The sequence below is a fragment of the Anas platyrhynchos genome, chromosome Z (genome assembly GCF_047663525.1).
Source record: "Anas platyrhynchos isolate ZD024472 breed Pekin duck chromosome Z, IASCAAS_PekinDuck_T2T, whole genome shotgun sequence".
Classification (NCBI taxonomy): Eukaryota; Metazoa; Chordata; class Aves; order Anseriformes; family Anatidae; genus Anas; species Anas platyrhynchos.
In genome coordinates this window covers 62,570,231-62,593,972 of record NC_092621.1, presented here as the reverse complement: position 1 = coordinate 62,593,972, position 23,742 = coordinate 62,570,231, and the positions used below count along the sequence as shown (strand labels likewise).

At 43.2% G+C, this 23,742-nt stretch overlaps 2 protein-coding genes across 13 annotated transcripts in view; one reads left to right on the top strand and one right to left on the bottom strand.

Annotated features, from left to right (window-relative positions):
* Positions 1–13,819, top strand: part of MCC (MCC regulator of WNT signaling pathway) — a 194,515-nt gene extending 180,696 nt beyond the window's left edge. For all 11 annotated transcript variants that reach the window (XM_038171457.2, XM_038171458.2, XM_072031469.1 and 8 more), the window contains 3 exons: positions 426–523; positions 10,470–10,592; positions 11,672–13,819. In XM_038171457.2, coding sequence (XP_038027385.1) covers positions 426–523; positions 10,470–10,592; positions 11,672–11,852 — 402 coding nt within the window. In that variant the 3' untranslated portion in view covers positions 11,853–13,819. The remainder of the gene's footprint in view (positions 1–425; positions 524–10,469; positions 10,593–11,671) is intronic.
* A 2,030-nt stretch (positions 13,820–15,849) lies between these two features.
* The window catches only part of DCP2 (decapping mRNA 2), a 32,306-nt gene continuing 24,413 nt past the window's right edge, over positions 15,850–23,742 (bottom strand). For both annotated transcript variants that reach the window (XM_027446648.3, XM_027446649.3), the window contains exons 10-11: positions 22,626–22,677; positions 15,850–21,595 (exon numbers count right to left, since the gene is read on the bottom strand). In XM_027446648.3, the coding sequence (XP_027302449.1) occupies positions 21,432–21,595; positions 22,626–22,677 (216 nt within the window). In that variant the 3' untranslated portion in view covers positions 15,850–21,431. The remainder of the gene's footprint in view (positions 21,596–22,625; positions 22,678–23,742) is intronic.

Genomic DNA, 23,742 nt, shown 5'->3' with positions numbered 1-23,742 from the left:
AGTGATATCTAGAAAAACTTTACTCTTGTTCTTCTAGTGCTTCTAAGAGTGCTTAAAAATAAAATCCAGAGGTAGTGTTTAACTGTGCCCTTACGTAACTGTTTCTGACAAAACATCATCTACATTTTTTGATTCAAGTGTGAGGTCAAAAGCAATGTGAGGCACCACCTTATGCACACTATAGCAAAATTTTGCAAATCAGTGAACTGTGGTGGTTTAGGAAACATTAGAACAATTTAGAACAATAGAACAGTGTTAATTTGCTAGTCCATTGCTTGCTATACTGATGTGCTGCTGTATTTTTGTGACACTGATGTTTATTTCACCTCCATTTCAAAAGTAGCTGCGTACATAGAGCTTTTTAAGAGTTTCTCCATTAAGATGGTAAGTGAATTCAATGGAGATGATCTTGCCTCACTTCTCAGGAATGCAGCGATGGCACCGCAACGCCGTTAACACTAGCTGAGCTGAGACCGTACAACGAGAGTGAACTGACTGCTGAACTCACAAACGCACTCAGGCGGTAAGCATCTTCCCTTACCAGAGACACGACTTGTTCTGTGGGTCTAGGGTGAGATTTCTAGTTCCAAGCCATACCCTCAAGTGTTTTTTAGGATTGATCTCAGATTTTTCCTGTGAGATAGAAAAGGATCAAAGTTCTTCTAATCTTCCCCTCTCTTTTGCTCATGTTCTTAACTTGATAAAAGTCCTTCCACGGTGCTCAGTTCCATTCCTCTTAAAGGTCTTTAAAATTCAGGTGAGCTTTATCCTTAAGAAACCCTTGAAATAACAGGAAGTTTGTTCCATATTCAGGCAAGAACATGGACACAAACCAGTGACATGACTTGCTTGAAGGCATGCAGAAAACCTTTAATAATGATGGAATTTGAATTCTGATCTTTGGCTAAGAAGGTTGTTTGCAGGTTAGAACTTGGGAAGGAGTTACAGGAGTGGGAATTAACAGTGATTTTGATGACTCAGATGCTGCATTTGCCTCCTGAGTATGTAAGGGGAGACACAATTTGATTGCAAAGAACATTGTTGGAAGAAACATTAGCTTTCTAATGAGAGAGAAAATTGATGTTTTGACGAACTGCTTTTATCAATAGCCAGGTTTTAGCCAAAGCTTTCAGCACAGTTACACATTAACTAGGTGTTTGTTTGTGCAGCAGTTGTCACTGCACCAACTCTGGTAAACTTCATGACCAATACATTCACTGTTTCGATTGTTGTTTCTAGTACTTCTTCCACCTTACGTAAGACATGGCTATGTAATGTCTAAACAGGTTATTGTATTTTGAACCTGCCCAAAGTGCTATCAATAATTTTGTCTGGGAAAGAGTGTATTTTGCTTTTCTGTTTGCTCCCTCTCTGGTGGTAGAATATCCTGTCAGGCAGCCCTGGTGTTTCAGTCCTGAAGTGCTTTTTTTGTAGGTGCAACTTGCAGTGTGCCTTAGGGACACTTAAGCCTGAAAGGCATTACATAAAAATGTAAGGATCATTACCACTGCAAAATCAATATATCTCATACCATTGGCTTAATAGTCTGGCAGTCACTGCATACTTAGTTTTCTTAATAGTCTGGCAGTCACTAAATACTTAGTTTGCTTGATGCAGGAGACAAAATTTTGTGGTTAAAATAATTAAAACTATCATTTTTGTGGGGGTGGATAAAAACCATCAACAAAGTTACTCGCATAAACATTATTCACAGCCATGGCCTCCCCCACACTCCAGTCCAGTCCAGTGAGCAGTTCCACTGGCAGTTTCTATATTCACACAAACTGTAGCTTTTTCCTGGTCTTGTTATTTCTTCCTGGATTTTGAGAAGATGCCAGTGACCTTAGTAGAAACTCGAGTAAAGTCATGAAATGTGGTTTGCTGACAACACAGAGGAAAAAAAATTGCTTTATCTACTATGCCTTAAGTTGATTAGCATGGATTTCCAGCCAGGGGCCTAGCAAGTACAGTTTGTCAGGCAGAAATGGGGAAGAAAAATAATCGGATTAAACTGTACATAAATTTTGGAGTGAAGGCTCTCTGTGTAATGGAAATATGACTGTACTAAATGTGATTGCAACTGCCAGTGGGGCTCAAGCACAGTTTCCATGAGCTGTATGGACAGGGTATTTTTCTCCCTAATCAGTGTGCCAGCCAAGACAGCCTGAATGCTTAGTCTCCTTATCCTGAAGACTTCTGTCTGGAAATGGGTAGAAAGTCTGTCTAGCACGTGGGAAAAACACACTGGAACTTGTTTAGCAACAGCTATGCTAAAAAATACCAGCAATTCCTAACTGTGGTACTGGGATAAATGGGAGCCTCTGATGCGATGAAATTTATACCCTCATGGATCCATGGAAGAGTTTTCAAAGTAATTGCAAGGTATTCTTCTGTGCTGCAACAACACAGAACAGCCTGAGGTGAGTGGAGTCTGTAAGGAGAAGTGGATTTAACTCTTCACCAGCTCCTTAGTGCCCTGCCTGCCTGCATGGGAAAACACTTGCTGACACTGCTTGTGAACCAGGAGGTCCCGGTGGCTCCCCTTGGACCTTCCCACCACCAAAGAACTCGGACCAGAATTAAAAATGAAAAAAATACTTTGCACAGCGACCGTGTTTTTGGGGGGTGGCAGGAGGAAGACGCAAAAGAAGTGAATCCTTGCACACTGAGCCTGCAGTCTAGAGGCAACATTTAAATGCAAATGTTTGTGAGTATTTCAGTGCTGGTTGTAATTAGTGGACGCAACCAGCCGTTGAGCCTATCTGCCGTTCCCGCAGGCAGCAGACACTGGTGCAGGGGACAGCCAGCAGCTGCAAGGTGACCAGACTTGGACTTGGTGATTCAAAAATCCATTTGCTTTTGATTCCCTCTCTCTGAGAGGGAATGTGATATCAATCAGCAGCCCTGCTTGCTGCCCCTCTCCCCATCCCATCCTCACAGAGACAAAAGCTCTGGCAGCTCCCCCCCACCGCTGCTTTCCCATTCTGTCCTTCTGTTGCTGCAGAGCTGTCAGGTTCTTCTGAGTTAATTGAAATAGAGTGAAACCCAAATAAAACAGCAGGATGCAGTTATGGTTTGGATTTTAGTGTAGTTGGGAAGCATTTGTACGGTCATAGTCTGCAAACAGCTTTGCAGCAGAACAGTTTTGTCTGCAGAAGTAGCCTATCTTCTCACTGCAGACATGGACTTTCCCTTAAATCTGGAATGCAGCAACGTGTCTTGAAGCTCTCTGAGTTTCCACTGGTCCTGCCCATCAGCAGAAATTCAAGGCAGGAGCAATTCTTCATGTATTGTTTCATAGCATATTTGTTGTAGTAGGACTCGGGGTTTCCCGGAGCAGTGTTTAGCATTAAAACCCATCCTACAGGCTTCCCACAGAAATGGCTTTTGAAATCCATGACCGCCGTGGTGACGAGCAGAAATCCAAGTTACCTGCAAGTTCCCTATTGTACAAGTTACATCTGGGTGACCGAGGCAGTGGCATCGCAGGCTTGGGCCGCGAGTTTAGAGGCAGGATCTGTTCCAGCCAAGCGTAAATACTTTCTGCCAGTCTTTGGCAATTTTGTTTTTCCTCCTCTCCTTCCTTGGTGGAATGATGGAATGTGTCAGTGGACGTGAAGCCTCTAAATACCATTCTCTTGAGCTTAACACATCCATAAACAGGCTTGTTGGCAGGAAATACTTTATTTTTGTGGAGAGCTGAATTGTATTCCCAGCAGCCTTATGGCCTGGCATTGACGCACAAGTGATGGTGCCAGAGGCCAGTTTTATGAGAGAGGATCTGGTCTGAGTGCCCCAAAGACAGGCGTGTTACACAGGCTCTGAGGGAGACCCTAAAACTGCATGTTCCTCGCTGGCGTGTTCAGCTCTGCTGCAGCAGGGGAAAGGAGCCCTGAGGATTACTTGTGCGAGCATTTAACTTAGTGGGCACATACTCAGTTGTAAATGCATTAGATACGGCAGGGAGGAGGCAATAAGAACATTTCCAGAAGGGAAATTGCTTTAGCAGGGCGATAACAATGGTGGGGCAACTATTTTTTTTTTCTTTTCCAAACTACGTTTGTTCATTTCGTGAAAAATGGCCAAGCTGGCAAGGCTGAAACTTCTCCCTCTCCCCAAGCCTTGGTAGGAATGCTGTAACTGTAGCCTCATATTGCATTGCCAGTTGCTGGTAGCTTTTCTTCCTGCACAGGGTTGTATTTTATGTACGTGTTCAAATATTTTTAGGATATCTGGGCAGGAAGGGAGGTGACAGTCACGGCAGACAAGACACACTATAGCCAGCATGGCTGTTCAGACCCCAGCTGGGTGATCAGTGGGCACAAAGTGATGATCTCTGAGGGCTGTGCAGGGTCACACGAATTATCGCAGTCTCGATGTGTTTCAGTGTCTACCTTGCAAAAGGGTGACTTCCCATCTGGCAGCACAACAAGCAGTACATTTACCATCCCTGACGACTTCTGACCCAGAGAAGCTGTTAAGTGATGCTGTTAATTGGAAAGTCACCATGCAGAGGGAAAGAGGGAGCCATCAGTAGGACTGGCAAACAGGTTTCTCTCTTCCCCTTCCTCCCCCCATAGAACTGTTGCACTGCCTCTCTGGAACTGGAAACTGCAGGTATTTCCAGTGGGACACAGAAAATTTGCCTTACTGCAGTGGCTTCTGTGTGCTCTACCGAGACACAGCGCTGCTCTGGCTCCTCATGTCCGTACAAAGACCCCAGCCCTGTGTTGCACCAACCTTCTCGTTTCGGGAGAGCAACCATTTCAACAGCAAGCCACGCCAAAGCTTGGCCGTGACTGTGTCCCGGCACGGCGCCTGTCAGAGTTTGCAGGGGCCACCCTCATTTTCATGGCAGCAGGATCCAGTGGTAGGTGGAAGCGTCTCTGAAATTTGGGCTCATCTTGACCATCAGCGAGTCCAGCTCTTGGAAGTGAAAAGAGGAACAGCTAAAACACATCCTATTGTAATAATGCAGATTGAAAACGACTCTTAACAATTGAGGCAGTAAAATCCTCTTTCCTTTCCAAAGTACAGCGTGAGCCTTCAGTGGATAAAAGGGAAGGGATGGGGAGGTCTGTGGAGGAGCTACTGATAAGTTTCTCCAGTGCATCACCTGCTGTTTTTTTTAAATATATATGTATTTGCCTATTCCTAGGCTCTCACTGCACGCCCACTAAATGGGGAGATGCGGAACTGTGAAACGTTTGAAAGCCAGACACAGCATGGGTTGCAGTCACTGCAAATTTCAGGGATCTGTCTGCTTTATGACTGTGCAGCCTCCTGCTGTGGTTTCCCCTGGCTGCCTGAAGGGCTCAGGGGCCCGGCGTGCTGTGGAAATTCCCCCCGAGAGCCCCACTGGGAGGGCTCCTGCAAGAAGAGAAATGACTCACGGTGATACCAGAGACAGGCTGCGCCCCGGGTAGCTATTATTCCTGCGTGCATCACAGATAACTGTCATTTGTCTTTCTCTGTGTTATTGACATGGAATAAGTAGTTCTCCGTACCACTGAGTGGTTATCTCAGCTGCTGTGTGCTCCGATACCATTGTCGGGGAGCTCCAAATAGCTCCAGGCCTGGAAAGCCTCCAGGCTGGGCTGGCAGGGACGGCGGGGGGCTGGAGCGCGGCAGGCACGCTGCTGCCTCCCCCAGGCCCGGCCTCGCTTTCTGCTGCTGCTCTGTTTTTTTCCCAGGATCTCACCTCACCTGGTACCCGCTGGCTCCTGAGACCCAGTGTAAGCACCTGACAAAAAATAAAAGCAAAAAAAAAGCCAGCAAAGCGTGTTTTAAAGCACCCACCGTCTGCTGCGTGCTCAGAGCAGGGTGCTTCTGCACGGGCAGCAGGCAGCACGGGTGAGCTCGGGTCTGCAGGGCCCGGGGGTGAGGCAGGAAGGCACAGCATGTGGAGAGGGCAGTTTGAACACTCCTCTGGTGTCTGCACAGTGTTGTTCTGCTGCTTCCTAACAGCACCAAGAATGTGTTACATATTAGTTGCTTTCCTTAGCAGGCCAACACAAACCAAGAGGGAAGCATGCGTTCACATTGGCTTGAGGGCCCTGCATGCACGTCTGACATCAGATGTTTAAACTAACATCTGAGGAAACCTAACTGCTGATGAAAGGAGAGGAATTTATCTGCGTTCCTTTCGAATGTCCAGTCGGATCTCCTGAGAAAAGAGGAGCCGAATGCCTAGAAAAAACAATTACGTGTCACCCTGTCCAGCTGGAAAAGGCAGAGGGGGAAGGGAGGGAGCGGGCCGGCCCTTCAGAGCGGGCTCCTGGCCAGGGGCCCTGCAGAAGGTGCTCCCCTGCCAGGGGCTGGGGGCTGTGCTTGTCACTGTGCTTGTGCTTCTGTGGGGAAAGGCTGCTCCTAGGGGTGTCGAGAGGTAGGATCATCGGCCCCAAACACCTCTGACTCCTCTGCCTTACCTCCTGACACAGGGAGAGCTTGTTATTCCTCTTCTGCGCCACATTTGGCAAGAGCTACAGGTGCTCCTGATGCCAGGGCAGAGGGGTGATAGCTGTTTCTTTCACCGGGAGGGGAGTTAGCTGGGTACACTCCAAGCCAAGGGCAGGAAAATCATCTTTCTGCATGCCAGGGGAGAGCAGCTTCCTGTTTGCAACATCGGGGAATTCTGGATGAGATGAGCAAGGGCAGGAAAATCTGCCTGGGAAGGTTTCTGGCATATAAAACCCGAACATGTCTCGAAAAGCCCAGACAGGAGGGAAAATACAGGGTACTCAGGATCTTGCTTACATTTCCCTGGTCCATACATGGTGTCATTGTATGGAGGCCAAACTGACAGAAATGTGCCCTGTGTTGTATAATTTCCTGCGTGGCTCTGGCAGGCTTCCACCTCCTGTGCAGCGGTAGCCTTGAAACCAGAGAAAATGCAAGGCCCTGTCAGCTCGCCTTTCTATTGAAACCAGCCTGAAACAAAAAGCCCTTGAAAACCATTTAACAACTGTCCACTGAATGTTTTGATTGTGAAAATGTAAAACAAAAGTCTTTGTTACCAGCATGTGGCACATTTACTCAGCATACTGGTTGTGGGGCATGTCAGAGTAGGCTCTAGGCCTCCGAAGACATTTATTCTGAGTTTTTCCTTGGAAGCTGTAGCCAGGGATTTCCCTCACTGACTTCTCGAGTGCCCTGCAGTGAAGTCCCAGTGCTGGGGGTGAAGGGACCCGTGCTGTCAGGTCACCAGCCTGTTGCCCCTGCTGGGAGCCCGAGGCCGTGCCTCCTGCTCCTCCGGGGCAGCAGCCCGGGGCAAGGGGAGCTGGTGAGAGAAAGCAGGGCTGATTCTGCAGGCCAGTTAACTTGTGAGTTGGGGGATCACACAGCAATAGTGTTCTCCCAAAAATATTTGCCTCTCCTTCTCTCCTCTCATTCAAGTACAGCCAGGATCCGTCCTCTTGTGTTCACAGCCCAGGGGCAGGAAAGCAGCGTGAGGTATGGGGTTGGCGTGCAGGCTGCTTCCCTGCCTTGCTCCCCAGCCTGGCAGGCACACCAAATGCAGCTCCTGCCCTGCTTCACAGGTCTGACACTGCCTCATCCTGGAAAGATGCTGCCTATGACTAAGGCTATTGTTTTAAAATATGCTGTTTTATTAAGCCTGTAGAGGCTGATTCTTCATATCCTACTGATTTACAATAGCAATCAGGACAGTGAAGTGGTGCTAGAAATCCCATGAAGACAGCTAACTGTAATGCGCTGAAGGAATACAAAAGAGCACCTCAGGATTCATTATCGCTAGCTTTTGCTGCCAGACTGGAGCATCAGCTCTAGAAAGACACAATTAAGGACAATTCTCTGTCCAAACAGAACTAATTAGTGTTAGAAATGAAGAGAAGTGAGAAGAGTTGGCATTATGGGGCATGGATTTTTATGAAGGACAGGGCATTTGCAGACCCACTAGAGAGGTACAGCCCCGAGGTCTCTACTCTGCTACTAAAATAGAAAGCACAGCCCTCTGGGAAAAAACCTCAAGTGTTTATGCGAGTAATAGCCATTGAGCAGGTATATAGGCATCCCCATTTTCCAGGATAAAACAAATTATTTACTGCGCCTTTGCTGTTGCTGCTGTGTCTCTCTAGCAAGGTGATATTTCTGCTGTGAAATGACACTTTAAGTAAAAATATTTGGACAGTCGTGTTTTAAATCAGGAGCAGTAGGCATAGCAGTAAATCCCTTTGCCTTGTTTTTGCAAGATTTGGGGCATTTCAGTGTGCGCAGCCAAGCTGCCTGTTGCCTTCCCTGAGAGCAAGGTGAGAGCACAGGCGAGCAAGTGCCCTTCCCACTGGCCTCGAGAGCAAGCAGCAGGTCTGTCTGGGTCCTGCCGCTGCCCCTCAGGGGGCACGTGTGTCCCAGCGGGGTAAATCTGCCTGTGAGGCGCCCGGGTTTGAAGCTCTGCCCTCTGTCACTGTGTAGGTGGGTGGTTCAGACCCGGCCCCTGAACTAGCCCCATGAGCTGGGGCTGGTGGGTGGGGGTGCAGGAACAGGCAGGCTGCTCTCCTGCCTCTGTAAGGAGCAGCCGAACTTCACCATGCGTGAAAAGCTCCTCCAGGTCTTTCCAGTGTGTCCCTTTTCCACGCAGCTTTTGTTACAGGAGGTTGTTGCGGACCCAAACTACAGCCAGCACACCGGGGCTCCGCGGGGCTGTTTCCCACGGGACTGCGCAGGGTGTGCTCACAGCTACACCTCGCACACATCATGTTGCATCGACTAACAACGATTTTAGTTTCCTTCTCTCCCCATCCAAGTACGTGCTTCCCGTTGCTGCACACACCAGGTTGCAGTGCAGGGCACAGAGCCCCTGACTGTGAGTGCACCCAGTCCTGGTGTCACCGCGTGCCACACACTCGTGGGCTGGCAGCAGAGAGCTCTGCTGGGCCTGATCTCTGGTGTATCTTACGCCACAAGTGGAGGCTGCATTTGTTTGGTTCCTGTTTTCGTTGCAGAGTGTAAATCTGCAGTGCAGACGGTGCTGATACCAGCTGAGATACAACGCAAAGACACGAAATTTGTACTCGGGGTGGGGGGCGGTGAGCTTCCAGCCCCCGAGGAACAAGACGGCGTCATTTGAAAATTGCGTGTTCCTCCTGCGGGGCAGGGACGTGTCACGACTACCGATGGCTGCTCACCAACAAGGCCTCTCTTTAATTCGGGATATTTCCCCGGCTCCCCGTGTCAAAGCCGCTCTGTTGCTGTTGCGGGGGCGGCGGATCGCGGCTGGCGCCGAGCGCTGCAAGGCTGCCCCGGCACGGCCGCACCCGGCACTGCGCTGCCCGGCTCCGGGGCTCCCCGCGGGGGCCCAGCAGCCTCAGCTGTAGGGCTGCCTACACCCTGAGGGCGAGTTTCAGAGAAAGGCTCCTTGGTCTCTGCACCAGCTCCCAGGAGAAGAGGTGGGGAGGCCGCAGGTCTGTGCCAAAACACGTGTGGGCAGCCAGACCCCAGCTCTGTATCGGGGAGCTCCGCGGGAGGAAGCTCCTGCCTCATCCCACCTGCCCTGGGAAGCTTTTACAGCCAGCTCAAACCCCACGCGTCTGCACTGACCCCTCCCTAGGACTTCTGCGCTGTTCACATTTTCTTTTGCTAGTAGAGATAGGATATTTTATATTTTGCTTCCATCTTGGCACGCTTCTTATAATTAGTTTCCAGTTAGTAATGTGTAGGCATTTTAAGTGATGGTAATTAATGATGTTGTATTGGTATTTTAAACGTTGCTACTGTAGTTTATTTGAATGAGAGTAGCTGGTAGAAGAAGGTGCCTGTGCTCTTTGTTTTGTATTTCTTGTGCTTGCCCTTTTCTGTATATTCTCTCCTCTCTTGTTCTCATCTTTCTCTGTTTCCTACTGCCGTATGGACTGGACTTGCTGGATCCCAAAGAACCCAGTGATCTACTGTAATAGGGAGTGTCATTTAGATTTCTTGGGTAAATTGGAGATTGCAACTGAAATCAGTGGGATTGCTCCCCATCTGTAGTAGTTTCTAAATGAAAAGAGATTCAGTAAATTACATTTAAGGGTAATTCTTCTAATTTTTATTACAACTCCTATGCGATTACACCATGCTTGATTTCTCTTCATAGCTTCCTTTGTTACCTAATTCAAGACGTAGAAGGTGGCATGTTCCAGGCATACTTAAATAAAACTCTCTTTGTGGTTGTTTGTTGGTGTGATTTGGTACGTAGAGGGACATGATCCAACAGAGAAGCTTGTTTTCTCTGTTGTCTGCCGCACCTCTGAGCCTATATTCTAAAATGGTGAATTGTGTAAACTCAGTCTTTGGAGAACTTTAACAGAAGAACTGCCTCCTGCATTGTCTAGGTAGTGTTAAAGAAAATATTTTCAGCCTGTGGGAAGGCTGAACAACATAGGAAGAAACTTGATTACCACCCATGCTTTTGTAAGCTGAAGTGTTATTTCTGTTTTGAAAGTAGTTTTCTCTCTCTTTTTCTCCTGATCCAGGGAGAAGAAACTGAAAGCTAGAGTGCAAGAGCTAGTGAGTGCTTTGGAGAGACTCACAAAGAGCAGTGAAATCAGACATCAGCAGTCTGCAGAATTCGTCAATGACCTGAAGAGGGCAAACAGGTAAAGGATCTGCCAGCAAATGGATGGACCATTGATTTTTTTTGCCATGTTCTCATAACATACTGTACTCTTCCCCCTGCCACAATGCCCAGTTTCTAGATGCTTGCATTCACACAAGTTGAATCCTAAAGGTTAGACATGGGGGATAGAAGCGTCCCTTGTAGGATGCTGAAGACTACATAGCCAGAAGCAGAATGGGGAAAATAAATAGGTTAATCTTAACTGAGTTACTAGTAAATTTATTAATATTAAAACAAACAAAAAACTAAATTCTTCCATTTAGTCAGATATATGAATTTGTTATTTTGTTTAAATTTGCTTCTTTTTCTCTGGTTACGGCCTCCTTATTAATAAACTGGGTTCAATAGTCGCACTTACACAGCTTAGTCAGCAGGTCTGGATGAACTGCAAATATGATGGACTGTACCTGTCTTTCTTGCAAGTCCACAAAGTAATTTTCATTAGTAAATTACGTTTAGTAGCGAAGGCCCTTGTGGTAAGGAAGAACACCCACCACACGCTTCCCTGCTGAATCAAGGTGGAGGCATACACGATACTTAGCAGCTGATAAATTAGCGCAAGATGCCACAGACATCATGTTAGTTTTTAAATGTGCCTGCTTACTCGGTGCTGGTTTTTTGTAAGTGGGTTCTGGCCACATGAGAATCCTTCTGTAAAGCATTACATGTTTAACGTGAAGCACACTGAGTCTCAGTGCTCTGCGCGGTCATCACAAGCACCCATTAGCCAGCACTTTGAACCATGTTTAAGGATGTTTTCAGTAACTGGGAAGAGTGTGTGCTTAACCAAAAATGGTACAGAGGTTAGCAGATCAAGATTGATCCAGATCTGGATCACTGAGGTTTGGATCAAGTGAGTTTTAAGGCTACATCAGTTTTAGGAAAAGGATCAGTATCAAATTCTGTAGTTCCCTGAAGGTGGCAGGGTGTTTATTGTTTTGTTTTGTTGTTTGTTTGTTTGTTGTTGGTTTTTTTTAGGCTAGGTTAGGTTATGTTTTGTTTTGTTTTCAGTTGCTGTGAGCAAGCTTTTTTGAATGACCTTGTATTTGTTTCTAACAGCAACTTGGTAGCAGCTTATGAAAAAGCAAAGAAAAAGCATCAAAATAAGCTGAAGAAACTGGAATCGCAAATGATGGCCATGGTGGAGAGGCATGAAACGCAAGTAAGGATGCTGAAACAAAGAATAGCTTTACTAGAAGAAGAGAACTCAAGACCACACACCAATGAAACTTCACTTTAAGTGCATCTTTTTCAAAGATGCATAGTGCCATTACAAATTTCTTTCTTTTGGAGGCTGGCTTTTAGGTTGCTTGTATGCTAGAATACCTGACTGTCAACACAGTTTAGCACCATCTCTTAGATCTCAGCTGTCCAGCCAGGAGTTATGGGGATAATCTAAACATTAACTAAGGACTGTTTAATAATGTAAAATGGCAGTGCCTGAATTATCGTGCTATGATTATGTACATTGTCTGTCATTATGTCTATACTTATACATGTTCTTCTCCATTTTATGTCCTACGGATGACAGTGTCACGTAACAAAATGCTTCATGTTAATAGATTTTAGTTTGGGCAGGTCGGAGATAGTTTGAGTTTTGCTGACTCCCAAGTCCCTCCACACACAGCCGCGTTTTGCATCCTCCAAACTCGCTGCTGTGGGCAAGGAGCCAGGCAGGCAGCTGCAGAGCACGGAGCCAGCAGGCCGGTTTGCTCTGGGCACCACGGCTGCAGTACTGTTGCTCCCAGTGCAGATCAGGTAGGAAAACTGCTGTTGATTTGGGGAGGGAAAACAAAACACAACTAATCAACTAATTGCATCTCTTCAAAGGATGGTACATTTCCTAGGAATCGTCTGCGAGAGGTGTAGAGGCTCTAAGTTTTACCATGCCAGGTAGACCGTCTGTGCCAAGGGTGGTTAAATCACAGGCCATTTCCTGGTATTTATCTTGCATGGTGCTTGTGGTTATTTTGTGAAAATTGAGTTATCATGTCAGTGCATTATAGCCACAGTTTTCTTTAAGAGGCTGGGCCATCTCTGTTACTTACAGAGCCTTTAGTACATCCTTCTACAATCACGAAGTAGAACGTCATCTTTTTACACTTGTGACCAAAAAAGGTACTTACTAGGAATGTACCTGTTTAGTACTGAATAAATATGCACGAAACTATAAATGTGTAGGTGTATGGATATACAGCCACAAGCAGAATGTGAATGATGTCTTCATGCAGCTTTGTAAGGTTAACTTTTGTTAGTTTTACTGTTGTTTTGTTTAAGTCAAGTCACATCATGTTAATGTGTTATCAAAGTGAGTGAATGGAAAAATACTGGCCTATTATGGCAACGAATGTCAAGTGCGGCATGGGGATCAGGTTGGTTTCTCTAGGGAGCAGATGGAGACTGCCCTAGAACCTGTTTCAGACAGACGTTAGTTCTTCTTGACTGAGTGCATAAAACAATTTCCATGTTTAAGTCTGGTTCTAGTTTAGCCGAACTGGAGTCCGTTAACTTTTAGCCTGTTGCTGTTACTCCTCTAGTTCGCATTTTTCAAGCTGTGTTCTCGCCAGTGAACCCGACTTGAGGAGCTGTCTATTGTTTTTGCTTTACCTGCTGAGTTGCATCTCAAGTTTTATTATAGTGTATTTAGAATTATGATAACGTCTCTCATTTAGTCCTACAATTTCTAGTACAAACAAAATATTTTTAGAGGATTTGAACTGGTTTTGTCTAGTAGAGGTTAAGGCCAGGCAGCCAAACAGTTGTGAGAATTTGTGTTAAGAATGCAGCATTGTTGTCAGCAGTTGGTTACAACTGGCCCTGAAGCAGTTTGTGTTCACGACTTCTGGATTTCATTGCTGACGTCTTATTTCACTTACTGACACGTAAGACCAGGAAATTCCGAAAGCATGTGGAAGGAAACTTCTATGCTGTTCTACTGTTGCTGCCGTTCTCTTCTTTCCTTAGGGTACTAACTATTTCATACTTTTCTAGAGTCTGACACATCAGCTACAAAGCCAGCATCATACGTGATTGATTGCAATAGCACATTAAAACAATGCTGATTTCAAAATTAAGTTGGTGGTGATGCCTTGGGGTTGATTTTGGTCAGTCTTTTTTGTCAAGTGAATTGTACTTAATTTATAATGCAAATGGAAATTTTTGAGACCCTACTGTTGAGGGAATAAATACATTGATTTCTTATTGTCACTCTGGTTTTGCTAAACGTCCGTGGTGTTTCTCTTCTTGGTCAACAAGTTTCTCACCAACAGGAACGTGAGTTTTTGCCGTGTTTCAGCAGCTGACCACACTTGTTTCTGAAGAAGCGTTCTGAAGAGCAGTGGACCTGTTCCCATGGCAGAAGTGCACTTACACTTCTGTCCTCTTGTATCTAAAGCACCCGTCTAACGTGAGGTCGTCTCACACTGTCACTGTGAAATGCCTGTCACTTACAACAGCTAGAAACTGCTCTTACACCGCCTTTCCCCAGGCTCAATTTTTTCCATTCTGTGGTACCTGAAGAAGCTGTTAAGTACACAGAACACGATAAAACTTAAAGCATTTGAACTGAAACCTCTCTTTATAGAAAAGGTGTGCACTAGGAAAGCATAAATGCCCCTCAGTTAGATGCATGGGAAGTTGCAGTGCCCCTCAGTGTCTTTCTAAGGCCTCATGATTTGCAGGTTCTGCACAACTGAATGCTGGTTCACTGCATTCTCCATGTACGTCCCACACCCACCGTGCTCCAAAAGTGTTCTAGAATAATTTACACATGATAACCACATGTAAGTCACTTTCCCTTTCTTCCCATAGGACTCCCAGAAAAAAAGGCCAGTGTCATTCAGCCCCAGCAGCAGCTGTTACTTGCCCAAACAAGTTACTCTGAGCAAAGAGCTACTCGCCCCACCCCTCCCTTTATTTGTTGGCATGCTGGAAAAGGCCAATAGGGAAGTGGCGGAAGCTCTACTGGTGTGGTGGGAACTGATTCGTAACACCAGTGGCTGTAGTTCCAGTGTACTGGTGGAAATGTCACCAGTCCTGGGACTAAATACCAAAACCCAAATTCCTGTCACTGCCTGGCACCTGTTGGAAACACAAGTACACCAGCCTAGAGCCAGATGTGTGTGACCTGTACACCACTGGTGCAAATCACAGCAACTTCACTCATTTAACTGTTGCAGAATAATCGTGCACAGCAAGGGAAATAGATTCTCTTGGCAAGACCCACCGAAGTTGTTCACTCAATTAATTCATCTTAGGGTGTCTTTTTTACTTTCTAAATTGCCAGAGTGCATGAAATTTTGTATTTCAGTGTGTTCAGTACTTTTCTTCTGATTGAACATATAAATCTTCACCAGCTTGAATGTACTGTTAGCTATTGCGAAGCACATGTGAGTAAGTTTGCATTAATGTCAGTATTGTTCTTCTGTTTCTATTAGGACTTTCTCATTTAATACTGTACCATACATTGTAATTTTAGATCCTTCTCACCCTTTTCAATTAGCTTTAAATGTGTTGCTGCTTTTTAGTCTCCTAGCCGCTGTAAAATAGCTATTTTGTGTTTATTTGATATAGAATTGTAAAAACTGCATTTATTTATACAGAGACATTTATAATACTTATTTTACAAATGTTCTTATATTCTGAATAAATTTCTAATGCTGTTTCTTTTCCTTGGGGGTTGCCTTACCGTACTGGGCCCCTTGCTGCTCCGGGGCTCCAGGAGGAGGTACCGCAGTCACCTTCCCTGAGAGAAGGCGACTGAGGGAGATGGTATGGCACGGCCAGCAGTGTTCCCACAATGGGGACGTGAAAAGTTTGAAAGAGCTCACTGGAGATCTGATCTTAGGGTACTTGCCAGGAGCTGCCTATGTCAAGGAACACTTTACAGAAATGGAAGGGCACAAATGAAACCTTTTAATGACAAATTAAATTATGTGAACCAAAAAATATGCTACTTCATAAATACTTTAAAAGCAGTGATTGAAATTTGTGTACTTCCTTTCTTCAGTACATCTAACACTTAAATAAACATGTTTGCTACCCCTTGGTGTTTGATGTGCCCCTCATCCACCTTTAGAAATAGTTCTGGAAATGATAATGCTTTTAACTGGCACATAGAAGTGGTCAGTGCTGCTAATTTGTTTAAGGCAATATTAGTTTAAACAGTCTACAGTGAAGGAATAAACAGGACAGATTTCACAATTCACACTTATCAGTAACACTCATGTTCAAACAAGTTTATACACAAAATCATTTAATTTTAGAGAAAAATTACATTATAGAAGAAACTGTCAATTTAGTCATAGCCTTTTTACTGGTGTGCTTCAGTTTCCAAATCATTGAGTAACAATTAAATCACAATCATCAATACAACATTTGTTACAGGTAGTTACTGATTTTATTTGCTAAAATTGAAGAGCTGACCAATACAAGCCCTCTTCAAGACAACATAATGGAAATTGGATAAAATCTTTACATAGGTTCAACTCACAACTAGCTGTAAGTACTTTACACTTGGCACTGATATGCCACTTACATACCAGTGAGGAAAACAGATTAAGTCTTTGCGCTTAGAAGAAACAGGAGGAAGACATAACCCATCATGCATGAGCCATATAATAAAACACTGGCTCCCTGTTTTTCTGCAAGGCATGCAATGCTGCACAGAAAAGTTTTCTTTGGGCAGCGGTTCCTGAGTCAGCCTAGGTCCTAAAACACGTACAAGGATTCAGCATTACGCCAAAACTAACCAACAAAACCCCACCTAGCTCTGTGGGGTCTGTTTTGTTTTGTTTGTTTCTCATGTTAAAGTGCCTTGCAAACCCAGCTAGACTGCTCCTCACAGTTGAAGTACTGCTTCCACATACTGCAATGCCATGCAGACATGGTAAAGTTACTTAAGGATCCTGTTTTAAGTATAGGCTTGAGAAGTTATTTGCTGAGAGTGCCTACTCATGCAATGTTACAAACCTTTCCTGCATAACAAAAATACGTACCCAACAGTAAGAATAAATGGTTCAACTCCTTAGTTTAAAAATTTTACTCAAACATGCTTAAAAAACCTTGCAAAGTAAATTTTTGTCAGTGAGAGGTGTGTAATAGAGAATTGAGTCTCTAGGAGCTATATTCTTAAAAAGCTATCAATGCCTTGTTTTACAATGATTTACACCCCTTGGGGTGTAATCACTTTCTTCAGGGCACCAAACAAATCAAAAGCTAGTTCTTCTGCTAAACAATGTAAATGCTTAAGAATGATAAAATACTCATCAGTATTTTCCATACATTTCAGGGCGGACCTTTTCAATTTTAAGCATTCTGTACCCTGAAAATTCCTGACGATTACAGAAAGACACGCTTCCCACCCCCCGAGTACTGAGGGATGAATTGAAGGCTCTTACACTTCCTTCCCAGCAGTCCACAGCTGAGAGCTGTGTGAAGACAGGTGTTCCTGCAAGGTGGAACCTGTACAGTTGGTCTAGTTTAACCTAACACTTTCAATGAAAAGACACGTTACAACCCAAGCATTAATTTTTCATGTACTCTGACTAATCCAAGACATTTTATCTTGCATGATTTTGAATATGGCCAATGTAATTGCTACAAAAGTTGTCTTGCTTATAAGTTCACAACCTACTTGAAACAGTGAAATGCACACACAGCACGAGTACTACTGTATCTATCAGTGCTTATGTACAGTATGGAGAACAGTGCAAGTACGAGCATTTAGCCTACTTCTTTCATTCCTGACCTAGACTATTGCTATAACTGCATAAGGACAGAAACCTACTATGCAAGAGTAGTGACATCGCCAAGCCTCATTTACTGTTAAAGCACCTTCATTTAGTAGAAATTTACCACATCTTAAATAATTTTGGTTGCTTCAAAAGCTGACATATTGTAATAACAAAAGCAATCTGAAATTAGTATGAAGTCATGTATAAGCACCAGACCCTTTAACAGTAACAGTGCAAGCTCAAATTCCTATAAATAAACTGCTTCTAAATCAACAAGAGAGGCTATTCTACCAGCTCTCAATAGTCTTGAGCTTCCGAACAAGTTTACAGTTTAACTTCCTTATTTAAAAGATAAAGGCACCTGACTTTACCTCTGGGAAAAAAAAAAAAAAAAAAAGCTCTGTTGCTCATAAATTGTGAAAAACAAACAGCAAACAGGTAGCTGAGAATTAAATGGCTCACTGACCCAACAACTGGAAAGCCAGTCACGCGTGGAGCAGCAAGACCATTTTGTACCACAGGGTATTTACTGGAGCTTGGGTTCTTAATGTAGGCTCTTGCTCTTTACACCAGAATGACACGAGTGCTGCTATACACTGCAAATCATTAAAAGCAAACCTACTACAGCGAGTAAGGGTTGGAATAAATAATTTCCAATCTGAGAGCAAGTCTGTTAGGAACAGCCAAACCCAAATCCTGCCTTGTTTTCAAAAGCAACTGTTCCATAAATTACAGCTGCAAGTAGGTGAAGGAAGAAACAGTAAGCATTGTTCTCAATTCACTAAATCAAATCAGGAAGGTTGGAGCACAGCACAGAAGCCTGAAACAATGACTAGGCCCAGAACTCTATTACAAGCAATTTTGCAAGTTTGGTCTAAGAAATTTACATTGTATAAAAAAGAAATACTTTGATTGTGCAGTAAATAAAGCTATTTACCCTCTTCTCAACACTGCTATTTCCTGACTTCAAACTACACAAGACACAGACACTTTAAAAAGCATGCATGTGCATCAAGGAGTTGAAGTTAGTATTTCAGCACAGGACATAATTAACTCAATTAGGCAAATCACTCTTCAGTCAAAGTTCAAACCACTCTGCAAAGGAGAGATGGTTGAAATTTCACAATGAACATGGAATTTATGTCGTTCTAGAAACTGCAAACTAGTACTAGATTCATTCCTGGTACCCAAACGTGTTTGTTTGTTTTGTTTTGTTTTAGCTAAAAGTTTGGTTAATTCCATGTCTTCTTTAATTTCAAGAACACTAAGTGACCAATCATACTCTGAATAACCCCTTCTAGGCAAGCATTCTGAATTGCTTTAGCCCTAAGCATAAATGGAGTAATGTTTAATTTTCAAGTATCTTGACATGAGCTTGAGTCTGACATGCAAACAGTTACTCATTTTTCTGTGTCTAGTTCTCAGGAAATAAAAACTCACTGAAATCTATCCCTCACTTGTAATTTCTTCACTGTTTTACAGAAACTAATGTAAACTGTATACTTCTAAACTTGAAAATATACTTAATTATAAAATGATGGCGAAATAAGAACATGAACTAGTAATAGTAAACAATCCAAAGTGTTCACAGTGCGGGGCATGATGGAAACCAAAGGGTAGGTCACATGCTGCCGCACTCCTGTTGTTTTAGCAACCTTACTGAGGAAGCAGAAAAGCAATGCTGCTACAAGGAACAGTACCCTTATACAAGGAAGTAAAAGTTATTGCATATTTATCACATTTATCCGCAACTCACATTAAGGCTAGATTTACTAAGATCATGACATGAATGAGCCCCACTTCGGGCTGCTTCACAAAGCAACCAGCTTCTCTTACACTGCACCGAGCTGTCACTACGACAAAAACGACCCAGTGAACACAGAGGGCAGTCAGCATCTCCTGCTCGCAGGACATGCTTGCTTCATTTTAAAGACTTCCCTCTGTCTGTGACAACAGAAGTTCACTGTTTCATGAGCATTCCCCTTATTTCACAGAGCACTAAATGAAATAACTGATTTTTTTTTTTCTTTTTTATATATATATATATATATATTTTAAGTCAACCTACTTATTAAAGATTCCCGCAGCCTGATATTGAATCATGCCTTAGGAGAGTCTTGCTAACTCCACAGGCAGTAGCAGCCTCATGATATGAATACAAACTTCTGCCTCACTGTGAGTAAAGGCACTTTTGCTGGGAAATCAACTATTTGCACTAGAAAAGTAACTAAAGGTTATTTTTCACCTGAAGCTGAGTAACATAACATCCTCCAGCATTATCCCACCTTCTCAACTACTGCTATTTACCCATTTACTGCTTTCTACAGCCTTTGGATTTTTTTTTTTTTTTAATTTTTTTAAACAAGGTGAGACAAAGCTAGATTGAGTTATTTCATGATTTGGTCTTGAAAGACAAGGCCCTCAGGACTCTCGTCCTCCAGAAGGAGGAAATGCTGCGGTCTGTTTCTCCTGTTAACTCATACAGAAGTCCAGGGTTCCTTCTGCCAAAAGCATTACAGCATTAGAGTCCCAAATCACCTGGTGTCAGGCAGGTAAACAAACCAGAAGATAGTTCTAAAGCTATTTCTGAGGAAAACCACTAGGTAATAGATGAAGTAGGGAAGTTGAAGGAAGACCAGGATTGTGTTTTTGGATGCCACATGAGTTGCATAAAGACTCAGTGCATGAGCATACACTCTGAACGAGAGAGGAAGGCCTAGTTCATTCAACTAGGAAGTTACCAATTGCTCACCTTTATTTTAGAGAAGAATCAATTCTTAAGTCTGGGACAATATGCTTGGCACCACAAGCTGCTGTAACAAGTGAGTTCAGTGCATTTCTCTCAACTGCAAAGCTTGTGTTCGAAACACCCTAACTGGAATCATGACGGTGATGTAACAGTTAACAGTTCATCACCTCCACTGTTATGATTTTATTTTTCTTCAGATCTTTGATATTTTTACTAAGAAAGCGTTGTAGCTCCAAAAGACTGAGGCTACATCATTTAAATGCTAACTGCAAGTGCAATTCAATACAACTATATACAGAGCATACACTACACAAGAGAACCGAGGACAACAGCACAGAATACAATACTGGACATCCTTAGAATAGTTATTGCAAGCCTGATTAAGCCTTTTAGTGTCACACAATGATTCTATTATCCATGCACCTGCTTTCCTCCTGGCAAGATCTACAGAGGCTTATTTACATTCAGCATAAATTCTACATGAGTAACTTCCCACAAACGAAGTTTGAGCTTTTCTTTTTGAAAGCAGCTACAACTGGGATAACACAACACTTCTCAACTTCTTTTTACCCAGCTGGGGACAGTGCATGAGTTGAAGCTAGACACTTTGAAAGGCTAAGCTCTGCCCAGTTTGTGTATCCTCACAGGAAACAGAGGCAGAGTAGGTACAGAAGAAGTCATGCTATAAATTTGACTCAAGTACTACTGATTGCCAGCCAACAGAAATTGACTTTCAGTGCGAGGGAAGATATTGTGGGCAAGCCACCAGGAAAAAGAAAGGATGACAGACTGAGGCTAGGTTTGAAATGTGCAACTTATGGTTTCAAAATTACTGGGACAGAGAGAGGAGTCCTCTGAGAATCAGCTTCATTGCCACTGTCATAATATTGCAATGTACTATAAAATAATGACTAACAAGTCCAATAATTTATATCAGAGCAGTTAAAAGTTTAGCAAGCTGGTATACTCCAACAGTACAAAAAAGTCAATGTCAATGACAATCTAAAAAACACTCAGCAAGTTAAAAAAAATGAGGAAAAAAGAATGCCCTCTAATGCACAGCTAGGAACAAGTTAACTGAACACTGGAAAGGTACTTTTGTGGACAAAGGCTATACTGCATTTAAAGTGCAACACTTGACTATGCCACTCCCGTACTACAAAGAGAACAAACCCTTCCAAACCACCAGTCAGTCCCTGCATTGCATTTAAAAACAAATAATAAAATAAAGAAAAAACAGCAACAACAACAAAAAAAAACTCCTGAGAAAGAGTAAGGCTGGATAAGAACCCCCCGCAATTGCTATAGGCAAGTCTGATCTTTGTTCATAATAAACTCAGGGGTCAAAACATTTCATTATGGCATCATGGTCAAACTTGAAACTCAAGAAAGCTCTTGATGAGAAAGCAAATTTGTAATTGCCATTGCATGCCACAGAGTTCCCCTCTACGTTTTCTACCACTGGGTCTTCACTGGAAGAACACATCTCATGTGCTGCATCTGTTTACAGAGGAAAAAAAAAAAACATGGAACAAATTTTAGATGTCTAGTTATCAGTGAAAGAATCAATGACAATACAAGGCTGTACCTGTAATGTGCATTTAATTAGTATTTACGAAAAAGTCTGTTTCCATGGTCACAAACAGAAAAAGGTGTATCAAACAGCCATACTTACAAGTCATCTAGTGGCTAGAACAAATCTTAAAGTCACAGCAACTTGGGGGCACTTTCAATAGCCAGTTTTACCCACAGGTTACTGCTTTGCAATGTATAGAATGATGTAAAGGAAAGAAATGTGGCCCTATTTTCTGAGTAGAAGTAAAGCACCGTGTAAGCACTCTGGAGTAGCCCTGTATTGACTGCAGCTTATTGTTAGCAGGACAGAAAGCCTTCAACCAACATTTAATTAACAGCATGCTGTCAACTGAGATGCTAGTTTCCTAAACTAGTCTTTAGGTACTCTTCACCCAGCAACACAGTGTAATCTGGGAATTTTCACAATTAGAAGAACTGTAAAACCCACATGATTGCATCACATTAAGTTAACCAAATAAAGAGGAACTCAGACTTCCTTAGAAAAATACGGCTTTACAGCACTTGGATTGACATACGACGAAGGAACTGCAACCATCATTAGTCAGTGCTTCCAGCTTTTAATACACAACTTCAGTGCGTAAATCTGCATTGGGACAGGCTGCCCAGGGAGGTTGTGGAGTCTCCTTCTCTGGAGATATTCAAGGTCCGTCTGTACACCTACCTGGAAACCTGCTCTACAGAACCTTGTTTGGCAGGGGGGTGGACCCAATGATCTCTTGAGGACCCTTCCAACCCCTACAATTCTGTGATTCTGTGATCTCTGGAGGTATTTAAGAGGCATGGATGTGGTGCTTAAGGTAATGGTTTAGTGGTAGACTTGTCAGTGTCTGGTCATGGTTGGATGTAATGATCTTCAGGATCTTTATGTGTCTTTTCCACACTAAAATGGCTCTATGATTCTATAACTTTGGATGGAAATTCAGAGTATACTTGCCTGTTTCAAAGTTATCTTGAAGTCTTCTTGGATGAAGCTTTTTTTCACATTTCTGGTTAAGAGAAAAAACACATATTACTCTTAATTAAAAAAAAAAAATCCCTTTCCTGGGAGTATAGCTTAAGTGTCAGCTAAGAGATGTGATATATTTGACTTGATACACCTCCTGTGTGAATCGTTTTACTTGTAATTCAGGATGAATTCATTACTTTAGCATGCATCAAATCCACAAGTCTTTCAGAAGCATTGCAATCTTGTAGCAATTGACTGATCATTCTTAAAATGCAAGCTTTTAAGTAAAAAAAAAAAAAGACTCTTTTCTAAATACTGTAAGCCCCAAAGGTCTTGCAGCATGATGGTATGGACTTGAAGTTGCATATGCATAAGCCTGTTCTTCAATCTGCTTTTCTCAAAACACAAGGGGTGTGTATTTGCAAGCAGGCAGCTACCGCCACTTAGATTAGCATGTATTAGGGATGCAAAATTAGAATTCTCCAGGGAAAAGAATTAGCCTTAGGTATGCTGCTCTATGAACACAAATACAGAGAAAAGTATTGTCCTTTGCACTATGCAAATTAAGAGTCCCAGGCCTCCAAACAATATTAAAATGTTATCACTGGGACGTGAAGTCTTTAAACTTCAAAGGACTGGCAATCATGAAAATGCAAATGAAACACCACATAAGTGTTTAGCAAAGTCTGTAAAGAACCTGCACAGCAGAGTATTAACAGTTCCATTTGTTTCCATCAAGATCCTACAGATTTCCATTATTACACGTTTTTCTACACAGCCAAATTTCTGGCCAGTCAATTCCTTGGCTTTTCTTTCTTCTACTTGTAGACCTAAAAGCAGTTAACTGTTTCTTGCTATGAAAAGAATGAAAAATCAACAGGACGAAAGTAGTTTTCTGTGCATTTTCTGCACTTTTACAAGAAAAACAGAAAGAAGGTAGAAACTGCAACCCAGAATGAGAAGAATCTATCTTAAAGCCAGTAATCTAGAAAAATTAAAGCAAGCTCAGCTGCATGGAGAACAGTGCATGCAGCTCAATGCTGCACAAAAGCCAACAACACAGACTGAGAGCGCCATAAAGAATAGTGGGGGGAAAAATCAAAAT